The sequence below is a fragment of the Juglans regia genome, chromosome 13 (assembly GCF_001411555.2).
Source record: "Juglans regia cultivar Chandler chromosome 13, Walnut 2.0, whole genome shotgun sequence".
NCBI lineage: Eukaryota > Viridiplantae > Streptophyta > Magnoliopsida > Fagales > Juglandaceae > Juglans > Juglans regia.
In genome coordinates, this window is record NC_049913.1 from 17,593,755 (window position 1) to 17,608,119 (window position 14,365).

A 14,365-nucleotide genomic window follows, 5' to 3' on the forward strand; every position below is an offset into this window, starting at 1 on the left:
AAGACAGGTTATTCAACAAGTCTAGATTTTCATATAATCTAGGTTCTTGAAACGAGTTCCTCAACGGATCTAAATTTTTCATTGGCTTGATTTTGACTTTCTTGGATGAGTTTTCAAATTGATTGTAGGTTCAAAAGATTCATTTTCAACAGGTTTATATCAAAGTTTTCTTGGGAATGTTGCATCTTCTGATAACTAGCTTATCTATACTTCTTTGGGGATTCAGCTGTGCAATGTAATTGTTAAGCAATCAACTCGGCCATTTCACTATTTAGATTTCCATGATCATAGACAAGTGAAGATGCACAACCCTCCCTACTTTGTGTTCATTCCTGGTCATGAGGTTAGGCTATACAATTAACAACCTGAAAGATAATTCAGGAAACTAGCTGAGTATATGCAATGATTTTCTCCATGGCCACAATGCTACGTAATGTTTGGTTTCTCAAGTAGAACTTACAATTTTGTACTCAATTTGCAAATTTGGCATAAATATGATATGAAATAATAAGATTAAGATTGAGTTTAATTAGATCTAAATCAATTTGACATTAACCTAATTAATCCCATAAATAAGTGTCATTTCGATTCAACCAATGTAACACACGAGTTGGCCCAACTGGTTTTGTTTATATGATGCATCAATTTCATAATACATAATTTTGATTGATATAGTCTTGCAATACCACAGTACAACCATTCAGAAAGTCTTATAATCAATTAGTGATTATTCTATCCCTACGTATCATCAAATCGGTCGATGGATGGGATTCAGACATGGGATGATGCTCATTTTGCTGATGCCATAGAAGCTATCAGCAAACCATTACGATCAAGTGATTACTATATATGACCGTAATACTCAACAAACTATAACTTTTTAATTCTAATTTGTTTTATTTTTAACTTATTAATATTTCAGGTTTTAAACGTATTAACTTTTATGATCTTGATTTTCAGTCTCACAACAATCGACACAACTCACCAATCAGTGAACTCACCGCTACGGCTCCACCCCAAAATCAAATTCATCAAATTGAAAAATTATGATTTTGTTAATTTACAATTAATTGTAATGTTGCTACAATAGTTAATTGTACAATTTGTAATATTTTTTTTTTTTAGAGGAGCTTGTGATAGTTTATTAGTTCTCTAATTTGTATAATTGTAAACTATTTATTTTAGCTTAGTGCCTTAGTGATGATTATTACTTAATTAATTAATAGTTGAAACTTAATATCTACTTAATAGTTCAATTTATGATTATATATATATTTTTTTCAGTTTTTAAATCTATATATTTTTAAAGTTAAATTATGGGCTTAAAGTGGTCCAAAAATCGATTCTGGACCATTTAGGGCCCAGAAAACTGTACTGGGCCAAAGGCCCAGTAGGGGGATGTGGGGGTGCGGACGAATGGGGGTCCACCCCCGCACCCCGACCAGCGGACGAGGTACCCCGCCCCTGCATGGGCAGGGGTGAGATATGGGGAAAAATTCCCCACCCCCGCATATGCGGGGGTGGGGGGCGGGTATCACCCCTATCACTGTCAACCTCTCACCGTACTCTTGTGGACAATGGTAACTCTCTCTCTCTCTCTTACTCTCTGTTCTCACTCTCATAGACGCTGATCCTCACGCACAAATCCTTCTTCACAGAGATTTTATCCTCATTGTGTAGCACCACCTATGGTCAGTGTCACAGATTTTGTCTGTCACAAGTTTCCTTACTTACCGAGAGGTAAGTCTTTTCGACTTTGGGCGAGAAAAATCTCTTTGTTACCTATGGGACAAGGCTTCTCATCCAAATTTCATTGGCTCTATTCAAATTTGAATGTCTTTCATCAGTTTGGATTCATAGTCTTTTCTTTTGTACCAAAATGCTATTCTTTTACACTAAATCTTCTCATTCCTTCAAATCTAAGAAAATAAATAAAAATGTGTAGAAATAAAATAAAATAAAATCAATAGTATTGAAGGAAAAAAGACACTTTTTTAAAATAAAATAGTGAATAAAAATCACATAAAAATAATATTTATCAGTTATGAAATGAGAACTTGGAAAAAATAACCTTGGTCATTTATCTGCATTACTCATAAGATTTGTACAATGAGAGAAAAATATTGTGTCATGACTGGTGTAGGCATGAGCAAGTTTTTGGCATTTAGTTCTTGAATTTTGTAAAAAGAGCGATTATGAAAACCTGAAAATTTGTGCATAGTTTTATGAAGATGCTCTGACTCTATTTTGTACTTAATTTTATTTTGATATGGCATCTGAAAACCTTTGGCATAACATTCTGATTTTGTATATGATTCTAATTATGCTCTGCTCTACTCTGTTTGGGTTAGTATCAACTTCGTTATCTCTGAGTGCACCCACTTTGGAAATAAAGTAGTTTTCTGTGTGGTCTTTCATGTGTACACACTCGGGACTCTGAGAATGATAAGGGGAAGATTCACTTTTGTCTCTGCCTAGTTTGGACACTGGAAATAGCACAACCTTACCATGGGGGTTAAACATGGCTTATGTTCTGATATGATATGATGATGATGCTCAGTTTATGCTATGCCAAAGTATTTTGAAATATAAATATTTTGGACCATCACTCTGTTTTTTTTATATCATATTTTGTTTCGCAAGCTGATACTGAAAAATGTTTTAGTTATGCATTATGTACTCTGTAAATATTCATGTTTACATACTAATATGTCTTCTGCTTGCTGAGTTGTGAATAACTCACTCCTTATCTTCATCATATTTTCAGATAATTTAAAAGGTACAACTGGTGATCAGGAATAGACAGCTTGGGCAAGATTAGCTGGGGGTAGGGAGTTGAGTACCTAAGAGTACTTTCGCTATTGGAGAATCCTCTTTTGGTAGTTTGGTTTTCAGTATATGTAATTGGTTTATGGAGACATATGAAATTTATGGTTATTATGTTGAATTTAATGGGAGTTTGTGGATAACTGATTTATTTTATTGGATTAGTGTATTGATGTCCTTGTAAAGGAACTTATGTGATTGGTTTAAATAAATAAACTTATCTTATCTTTTGGAACTTTTAAATTTTTATCTATATTATGAGAGATACATTTAGGTGACAAGAGTTAATTCCTTGGACTTCCGGGACTAGGGTATCATACCACACATAAATAAAATTGTATTTCTTGAAACTTTTGCTCGAGTCAACTATGGAGTGAATTGTTTTTCCACTGTTTCGGTTGGTTATGTGTTGAATGTTCTTTCAACCTAAACCTAAAGAATGATTGGTGAAAGAGATGAAATGACAATTTTATGAATAGTAATAAAATAGTTTGTAAATAATAATAAGATAGTTTGAGTTAAATATTTATTAAATTTTGATAAATGAGAAAATAATTTAAATAAAAATTATTATAAAATTACAATATTATTTTATTTTAATATTTAAAAAAATAATTTTTTATTTATTTAGAAGTTTGAAAAAATTATAATAATTAATTTAAAAATATTTGTATATAAATCATATTTAGAAAGAAAATAAAATAAAATGAGATGAAACCAATCAAATAAAAATTATTTTAAACAATCCTGTGATCAGAATATGGTATTCAGAATTTCAGATCATACGTTGTGACCAGTTAGAAGGGAGATATTTGGGGACACGAATTGTGCACTAGACATGATGAGTCTGCTAAAATAAATAATTAAATGCAAAGATAGATTAGAAACTCCGGTCAAAAGATCATTATCTAAAAAAGAATAGCTACCCGGCTGAATTAGAGACATTAGAACATTAGTATTGAATTAGTTATCTTATTCTTTAAATTTTAACTCATATGTAATTTTTTTACTTTTAACTAATCATTTAAAACTTGAAGTCTATATTGAATTAGTCATCACATTTTCTATAATAATAAAATATTATTATTTTTTATTATTTATATTTTTTTATTAATTTTTATTTTATTTTCATAATCTTTAATAACTTCCAACAAATTATATTCATTTTTATTTTCACAATCTAATAATCTATAATATAATAATTTCATATGTATATAGATGATAAAATCTCATATGATTAAAAATCTCATATCTATAATATAATAATCTTAAAAAATACTTTTAAACTTGCTATAGTTCTTTTTATATTTGAAAAGAAAAATAGATTTACTGTAGTTTATAGTTTAGATGAAAACAATTTAGCTAATTTAATGTGAAGCAAATATGGATAATGTTTACTAAATTTAAAGATGAAAATACATTTAGCTAATCCAATACCAATACTCTTAGACGTTGAGGTTCATGGCAAACGTCAAGTCGATATGATTCTTCAGTCCCTTCTTGGTTTATTTTCTCAGTTAAGATTAAGAGGATGGTTAACCAATGAGATGGAGAGAAAATTTTGTGAATAATAATAAAAATATTTATAAATAATAGTGAGATAGTTTAAAATGAGAAAAAATTAAATAAAAAATTATAAAATTAAATATTATTATAATAAAAAATTTTAATATTATTTTTATTTAAAAATTTAAAAAAATTAAATTATTTTTTATTTAAAAATTTGGCACCAAGTAAGGTTAAAAAAACGGTTCATTTCAGCGTGAAAGGTCTGTTAAATGATTCGATTGAAGTGAAAGGTCTCGTGACAGGCAAAGGAGCTTTCATATGACTCAGACGGGTTGTTCCTCAAAAGTGTAATTCAAAAGACAAGAAGACCAACGGAAAGCCAAATCTTGGAACTGGAAGAGGAAGGTTGCATTCGGATGCTAACATATCTCAAATAAACTCGAATAGATTTTTAGATTACCTCTACGTCCAAACACACCGAGTAGTGGAGCTATTAGTTGGTCTCAATCAATTTTGTATTATTGATTCCACAATTGAGGCCGAATATTTTGCTGCCGAATTTATTATTAATTTATTAGGTCTTGCTGCCATCAAAATGGGTGATTCCCCAATGACGATGTACTCTGATGGCAGTAGAGTAGTTGCTCAATCTAAAGAGCCAACAAACTACAAGAAAGAGAACCTCTTTCAGAGGAGAGATGGTAACAAATACAACCTCAGCAGACGACCTACAATCACGTTTCACTGTAACTAAGATGTTAGGAACCCTTCCAGTAATACTTTAAATTGTAATCAGATTCCAAGCAACACAAGAAGATGAAATGAAAATATTGTCATAAGATTGAGGGCTCGTTTGGACAGTAAGATGAGATGAGATGAGATAAAATTAAGATTTGAAAAAATTAAATTGTTTATTATATTTTGTATGGAAATTTGAAAAAGTTGTAAATATTAGATGAGGTGAGATGGTTTCTGTATCCAAACGCACCCTGAGGATTAATTCGAGGTAATTCGGCCTCCATAGGTTTAAGGTTCTACAAGAGATTTTCCATAACAGTTTTCTTCTATCCTCTAAAATTTATATCAATGTAGACGAAAATTGGTGTAGCAAAACTGCTGCTTCTAGAATCCCTTCAAAACGGCCGTGTTTCAAGCCCCCCATGCATCCTGTTTATTCCTTCTGTATGTTCCCGAAACACTGTGTTGCAACTTAAGTTCATACAGCTCATCCTCCCAAACGACACTGTGTTGCAACTTAAGTTCATACAGCTCATCCTCCCAAACGACACTGTCTCAGTTAGGTTCATAACAAATTCCCTCCCTTTAAAGAACCTTGTCTCAAGGTTTAGATCATTAATACAACTTGAGGATTCGTTCCTTCTCATTCAGCAGCAACCCATTCAGCAACCTCTTCCCCTTAGAACTCCTTTTGTAATAAGCAACTCTCTTGTAAATTGCAGTATTGGTGTTCCTAACATCATTGCAAACAACTCTTATCTCTGTCATGGCTTGTGAATTGCCATCCCTATTGTAGCAAGTCCTATCAATCATTGTCCCATACTCTGGATCATACATGGCGTTGTAGTTGCACAAAAACCGTCTAGCAAACCCCAAAGCCAGCCTTAGGTACACGAACAAATGATTCCCAACAAGGCAAGAATTATATCCAAACTGCCACCAAAACCAACAGATTGAAGCCAATTCAATTGCATTCTGGAATAGAATAAAATGGATCAAGGACAACAACAGTTTCGGCTTCATAAACAAGAAAAGATCATCTCGAGGCCTCAGCTTTGATCTTGTGAAGAATCCAGTTATACCTGTATTCTCTAATGCCAAGGTTCCACTAACATAATGCACAGCTTTGTGCCTACCAGAAGAACAAGAGCAATAATAATGATTGCTATCCAGAAATAAAGATCAGACCCGTTTACTCCAAACAACATTAAAGCCATTAGATCGAGTCCCATTCCAGCTACATAACCCACATTATTACCAATCTCGTATGAGATCATCACAGGATTTCTCATAGCCTCTTTTGGAATATTCCCTTCTCTTTTCCCTATACTGTTAGCACCAACACATAAACTATTATGAAATAAGTACCCCTACCATCAAATTGTGCCTCTAAAAAATGTAATACTTTAGCTCTCTGGTTGCCTCGGTAAATTCCTGATCCTTCACAACTTGATTACCAACTTTTGACTTTGTCATAGCTAAAGAAACCAGAAATTGCTCCACTACCATATTGGATTGCAGCCGAGTTCCATTTTTCTTGTAGGTACTCAAATCGCTTGGTTTGTACTTAACATGGAAATAACATGGCACCAAGAGATAGCACGTAGATGATGGCATCCACAGATTAGAGCTACTGGTGTCAACAATTACAGAGTAATTCTGAGGGAGAGTACCAATCCCAATCTCACCATAGTACCAAGCATCCAAGTTAGGGGGTGCTACCCGCCCCCTATAGGGTGGGGGCACCCCTTCCCCTACGGGGTGGGGTTTTCAACCCCGTCCCCCGCCCTGATGGGCGGGGTGAGGGGCGGATTCCAAATCCGCCCCGCCTCTTTTTACTTAAAAATAAAACACTACTTTTATTTGATTTAAAAATTATTTATAAGTGCAAAAGTAATTAAAAATACATTTTTAGATCCAAATTATAAATTTAAATTTTGTAAATATGACTATAATTTAAAAACTATGTAATTTTTAAATTTGCTAGTGCATATTTTGTGTAAATTATAGTTTATTAATTTTTAAACTATGTAGTTTTTAAATTTGTCAATGCATATTTTGTGTAAATTGTAGTGTATTAATTTTTAAACTATATAATTTTTAAATTTGTCAATGCTTATTTTGTGAACAAGTCTAAACAATTGTAATATATATTTATATATACACAATTTTTAAAATATAAATATATATTTAATAATATATATAAAAAAAATTGGGGGTGGGGGCGGGGCAGGAAAAATGCGGGGCGGGGTCCATGGGCGGAGCGGGGTTGCCCGCCCCGCCATGCGAGGGCAGGGCGGAAGCGGAGCGGCCCTGCCCACCCCTAATCCAAGTAGTTCTTGAAAACAATAATGTTTGTCTCATCAGTCACCGAGACAATTGGGAATACGATACTTCCTTGTCGAAGCTCTTAAAGACTCTGCATCCTCGATGGGAAGCTGGGATTGGGCAAGCATGAGGCAATTAGGCTGGTGCCCACGACCCCTTTCCTCGCTGATCTAGAGGGTCCGTTCATCATCAACCTCAAATTTCAACATCCCAAAACATAAATCTTGCATGTGCATTTTATCAAACAAGTTGAGTGCAAAACTCGTACAACCATACGTACCTTGGAAGATCTAGACAGAAGCAGATGAGCAAGCACATGACTTGGAAAAAAACAAAAAGGCTGCAACTCAATGCGTATGAATTAAAAACAACATCCCAGCAAACAACGCAAGTAAGATCATATTCTAGCTTTATAGAATGCGGAAGCCTCAATGTCATTACAGGTGGGTTTGCATCAAAATCACTAGAAAACTCGTTAATTTTTTTTTTTTTTGCCCGTTGAAACTCAAATTAAAAGCAGCCAATTCTATGAGCAAAGGAGATTGCAAAAGCTCAATATGTTCCTCCAGCAATTTGGATTTGAAGTTCCTCCCATTTTCTAAGCAATGAACTTTATCATACTTCTTAAAGGATTTTTTTGATTGTAATCACATTCATTGTAACATATTCACCCAGCATCCGTCCTTCTAGTACCATTACCTGTTGATCATTCTTCAAACAACGATGCAAACGCAATAAATACCCCTGCATTCCAGAGGCAACATGAAGATCAAGGAGATGCTTCCTTGAACTAAAGTATCCATTTATTTCCTAAGCTTCCTTCGTCAACTCAGAAAAGAACTTCTGGTCACACACTTGGATCGTGACATAATCAACAGCAGTGCCTATGGAGGTGTTGGAGTATCCCGCAGTGGTTTGGCGAGCAACGATGGTAGCTCCCATGACCCCTATGTCGTTCCATGCTCTGCGGGTTAGAAAGGGAGTGCAAATGCCAGGGTAAAAAACCCACACTCAGTAATTGATTCGACCAAGATTGAAGGGTGAGGTCGTTGAATAAGACGAGGACTCGGTGACTAGAGAGGTTCTCAGGAGAGAAGAGAAAGGGGTGCATAAAATGGGAGGAAGGGGATCAGAGCTTCAGGAATGCTTTTGTGAGGAAGAAGAAAATGATTATAAATATGAGATTTGAGGATTTGATGATGTTTGTGAATGTTGCAGATACGATTCTTGCCCTTGGGAAAGATTATTTTAGGGTTAGGAATGAGAGGTTGGGTATGGAGAGGGAAGAAGAGAATTTCTTTGGGATAAACTCATGTTGGCACTGCCACAATATCTTCCACCCCTACTGCATTTTTTACGTCTTCCTCCACAACCTAGTCTTGCCACCCCCCGAAGGATTCATTTAATTAATGTTTGAAAACCTTGTAATTTTCATGTATTCGGTCGACTAAATCCCTGAACTGCATGATTGCTTCAAGAATTTCTTCTATGGATTTTAATCAGCAGCAAACTTTCTTGCTACTTCTTGAATCTTACCCCGTCCGCCATAAAGAATCGTATGGCTCTGATGTTAATTGTTAGGAACCCTTCCAGTAATACTTTAAATTGTCATCAGATTCCAAGCAACACAAGAAGATGAAACGAAAATACTGTCAAAAGATTGGGGATTAATTCGAGATAATCTGGCCTCCACAAGTTCAAAGTTCTACAAGAGAATTTCCATAATTGTTTTTTTCTATCCTCTAGAATTTATATCAACGTTGATGGAAATTTGGTGTAGCAAAACGACTGCTTCTAGAATCCCTTCAAAACGATCGTGTTTCAAGCCCCCGTGCATCCCGTTTATTCCTTTCCTACGTTCCCGAAACACTGCGTTGCAACTGAAGTTCATACGGCTCATCCCAAACGACACCATTTCAGTCAGGTTCATAACATAAGATCATGATTTGACGAAACCAACACTCGATGATTGCAACTTGGTTTCAACCCTGCTATTGACCGACTATAACGAATCAATTGCAGCAGCCTTAATTAAGTGCCTTCTTTTTCAATATAATTTATTTTTCTGCCAAAACAATTGAGACTAGGAAAAATCTTATTAAATAAACTTCCGAAACAGAGCTATAGCTTTTTAAGTCTTCAAGCCATATTGACTTATTGAGGATCACAATTTATCTGAGTAGATCTATGACCACCTCAGTGGGCAACAAAAAAATTAAGCAGTCTTCTTAAACGCTGCATGTGAAAGTGTCATTTGTCTATTGCTCTCTTCACCCCCACCAAACTCTGGTATTTCCACTACATTCGGAACAAAGTACATTTGACCAATAGATAATGAACCTTAACTAGGGGACAGATTAAAAGAAATCAACATACACAGATAATATTCCAACACTACTTCTGAACCATTCGTAGAACAATCGAGGACAGCTACAATTTCGTACAATTACACAGTTCTCAAATGTCATACTGAGATATGTTTCAATGTCTATACTGAACCACACCCCTTAAAAGTGCATTAAAGATAATAACTCCTTGCATAAACAACATCCCTTTCTATGCATTCAGGGGAACATCTCACAAATGCACCAAATTCCAAAAATGAGGATATTAAATTTTATGCCTGCTAGTTATAAGTTTACCCAGAGCATGTTATAACTTTATTTTGACAAGTAAAGATTATGGTAATAAATATTGTGTACACAATCTCGAAGCATCACATAAATCTTTCGAACAGTTCAACAAGTGTGTTTCTATTATTCATATAGCTTGACTGCCTAAACATACATTCGAGAAAAAAAATGTGGCAAGGATCAATTACTAAGCTAGTTTAAGAAACATCCTTTTCTATAAGCAATGCACACGTATCTTTGAGCCACAATGGAAAACAAGCTTCATCACAGTGTCATTTTCAAAGATTTTCCAAACCATATATATTAGAAAATTTTCAAGTCGCATTAATAGTATCATGTTATTTTCAAACTTGACAAACTAACATTCCCACAAATAAACACATGAAGAAATGCAGAAGACGAAGTATATTAAATCAAAAGCATGTATGATGATATTCAGATCATAGAAACTCAAAATTATGCTTTGTGGGGGGAGAGAGAATCATGTGGAAGGTTAAGGTGAAAGACGAATATTCTTACCGGCTTTCTTCTTTATTTCTTTGATACAAAGGCACAATAATAACTGAAAACTTCTCAAAACAAGAAAAAAAAAAAAAGAGGAATTACAAAGGGATGCAAACTAATGAACCAATTGAAAATCCTAGACAAGATCAAAGTGAGTTTTGCAGGCTTCAGAAGATCACATATACTTGGGAATTCTTCTGTTTCATAAATAGCTTCTTTATATTAACAGTCCAATTTGGTAACTCAAATATAGTGTCAACAGGACAACAACAACATATACAGCCTATTATCATATCCAAGAATGCAGTTCTATATGCTGGTACAGACTTCTATACGTGCTGATGCAGATTTAATTACTGTTCTACTTCTTTGCTTCATATACATTGTTTCCACCTAGGTTTATATCAAATCTTTCGTATGCACACATACTATTTCATGAACAAAAGCAAGATATATTACAATTGAAACACACATAATAGACACATACCAGGAGCATCAAAGTGTAAAGCAAAGTAGACAGACAACTCCACAGGAATCAGTCCACACAGACAGACATGATCAGTATTATGATTTAGGGGTGCAAAAGCATGAATTCAATAGTCTGGAACATAATTTCCTATTCTTCTAGTATAAAACAAGGTAATGGAATATACACATAATAGACACATACCAGGAGCATCAAAGTGTAAAGCAAAGTAAACAGACAACTCCACAGGAATCAGTCCACACAGACATGAACAGCATTATGATTTAGGGGTGCAAACGCATGAATTCTCAACGACCAGTGAGATGCATCATAATTCCCTATTCTTCTAGTATAAAGCAAGGTAACGGAATATACAATTTAATTGTTCTAATCCCAACAATCAGTGAGATGCAATAGTTAAAACACAATCACAAAGTCCGTTAACAGCAATAGTAGCCATATCATATGCATTAAAAAAGTGAGGAAGCAAGTACCATAGGGTGACATTATTGAGAAAAATGAGTAAAAAAGAATTTAATTGCTAATCATTGACAAAAATTAATTGAAAGCGGAAAGGATATTAAATAAATTGAAAGCTCAAAGGATAGTATATTAAAATAAGTGTCCAACACATGACAACTCTTGACATAAATCCTGGTGGCCAGAAGTTACTGGTTGTCTTTATCACATAAGCCGAAACAAAACAAGTAAAGAAATGGAACCTAGATGTTCGAATTTTGAGAATAATGTCATGACAGTGAAAACTCATGGACTACAAAGTAACAGGAAGATCTCTGCAAAAGGCCACATATAATATACAGATGAAAACCGACCAAATGCAATGTGAATCACACAAATGGTACCGTCCATGTGACTCTACCTGATAGTGACGAACTTGTTAGTACCATGTCTAGCCCAGTGAGTCCTCAGATCAATTGGGTTAGCAAAATTATATCCTTCAGCTGCAAGCTTTTCCAATACCTTCTTAAATGCACCCTGGCTCATTTTCCGTCCAGCTATCCTTGCACCACGCCTTTTCGTACTCATTGGCAAAGGATACATAGACACGTTTGTGGTACAACAAGCCGACTGCCAACCACCACAGCCCCAACGATAACATTGCTGAGGAGTTCCAGTACATGAGCAAACAGGAATAGGAATACCAGAGATGTCCATATCAATCCCATTTATGACAACATCGATATTCTTTTTTGCTGGCTTCACACGCTGAACTGAAGAATTATTATTATCCCTTGGCTTCCTAGGCTTTTTTGCTTTTGGTGTTTTTGGGGCATCCCCACTCTGCCTTTTCTTCATTTGGCCACGCTCATTTTTAACAGGAGGCTCTTCAATTTTACTGACTCTTTCATCCCTTGGCAGAGCAGGTGGTTGTAAAATCTGTAAGGAGTGAGCTCCAGAAGTTTCTGGGAGAACGGCATAATTAGGATTAGCGGGCAACATATTGAGAAACTTATCCCTTTGGTTTGCCCAACTGTCCCTCACATAATTCAGAGGAACAGGTGCTTCTGAAACAACACAATCCCGCGGATGAAAGGTTCCATTTACTGGGTTGACCATAATGCTATTGGGGTCACGACCGGGAAGAAAATGCTTTGTGTCACGGTCTGCCATGCTTGACATGAGCTGCAGACCAAGATGCCCTTTGAAGGATGGCTCATAGTAACCCCAATTGCGCATGTTCAATGCGTCATCATCCATGACAACTATATAAGAAGCAAAAACATCAATGAAGATTCAAACCATGATACGTTTCCACTTCACACATTAGAAACATTTGAACAAAGATTACAGGGGTCATCGAAAACACCGTTACGAAAACAATTTGGAAACATCAAATGTATATTCCCCCCTTATTAGGAAGATCGACCCTTGTTTGGCAGCTGAGAAGATGAAAGATAATATTGCGGAAAAAATGTTAGCATCTTTTGATTATGCTTTGTTCATATTCCTAAGAAATGAAGATCTCAAATCCACCAAGACAAATCCTAAGATCCGACTCAGGGGGGCATGTGCTTCACCGTTTAAATTCTCTCTATTTCTAACATTTTCTCAGCATCCAAACGTGGCCCATCAAGAGATACATAAAGTATATCTCTAATTTCCGTTTATGGAAATTCTAAAAAATATGGAAAATCAAATCTGAGAGTGAAAATGTCTAGATCTGCGCAATAAGGAGCATCGTATATTCATAGTTACAATTTAGGCTTCAGGCACATATAAAAGAAAAGAAATAAGGATTGCAAATGACAGTTTTAATAGTACAAGGACCCATATATTCAAAACTCGGAGAGAGACAGAGAGAGAGAGAGAGGAGAGAGGAGAGAGAAAACTTACTTGGGTTGGTATAAACGGCTCTTTAGGGTTTTGCCCCTTCTGGAGAGAGAGGAGAGAGGAGAGAGGAGAGAGAAAGGGAAAGAGATAGAGATAGAGATAGAGATAGAGATAGAAGGAAGGAGAGAGAATGCCCTGGAAATGTGTGTGCGTGAGAGAGAGAGAGAGAGAGAGAGAGAGCGAGATCAAAAAATATGTATCCATCTTTGTGCATATATTATTATTATTATTAATGTAACTAAAAAAATAAAAGGAAAAATGAGTCCCAAGGGGCCGGGCCATGTCTCAGTCTCTCACACACACAGACAATGCGGAAGGGTTAAAGTTGAGTGCGTGGTGAGCTGGGCGTACGCCATGTCACACAACAAATGCCGCCTCCTATATATTCTTATCTTCTTTTTGTTCACTTTGGAGGCTCCACTTCCCCCCTCTCATTATTCCTTCCTTTGTAAAGTTCATTAATTTTGTAAAAAAAAAACGTTATATTCATACATCCAGTCACCTTAGAACAGATTTAGAGGATGACATAATAATTTTATATTTTATTTTAATATTTAAAATATTATGTTTAGTATTATTATTGTATTGAGATTTAAAAAAATTAAATTAGAATTTGAAAAAATTAAATTACTTATTATATTTTATATGGAGATTTGAAAAAAGTGTAATAATGAGATGAGATGAAATGAGAATTTTGTATCTCATCCCACCCCCAAACCTGCCATTAGTTAATTTATCATATTTTAGCAACTTTTATTAAAGTGATTAATTTAAAAACCTTTTAAAATATGGTATATCAATCAATATATATTTTTTTTATATAAAAAGATCACATATCATTAATAAAAAATGACATAAATATGACTTAAAAAAAATTAAATACAAACGTTAATAGCTCTCCAGCACACTACGTTCGGTTTGGCTTTCATCATGTTAAAAATTACTGGCTACATCTTATTTGGAAAATGAATAATAAGATTACTTTAAGTGAAAAATAAGTTGGTTTTTC

At 34.8% G+C, this 14,365-nt stretch overlaps 1 protein-coding gene across 1 annotated transcript; it reads right to left on the minus strand.

Annotated features, from left to right (window-relative positions):
* Positions 1-11,587: 11,587 nt before the first annotated feature.
* On the minus strand, positions 11,588-13,549 carry LOC109015210 (protein BASIC PENTACYSTEINE2-like). The gene is made up of 2 exons (XM_018997691.2): positions 13,360-13,549; positions 11,588-12,728 (listed from the first exon to the last, which is right to left on the minus strand). The coding sequence occupies exon 2, from the start codon at positions 12,721-12,723 to the stop codon at positions 11,881-11,883; it is 843 nt and encodes a 280-aa protein (XP_018853236.1). The 5' UTR covers positions 12,724-12,728; positions 13,360-13,549; the 3' UTR covers positions 11,588-11,880.
* Between the last annotated feature and the right edge of the window lie 816 nt (positions 13,550-14,365).

Excerpts from the sequence above, each read along its gene's own strand:
- LOC109015210 (XM_018997691.2), bottom strand. The coding sequence starts at position 12,723 with ATGGATGATGACGCATTGAACATGCGCAATTGGGGTTACTATGAGCCA.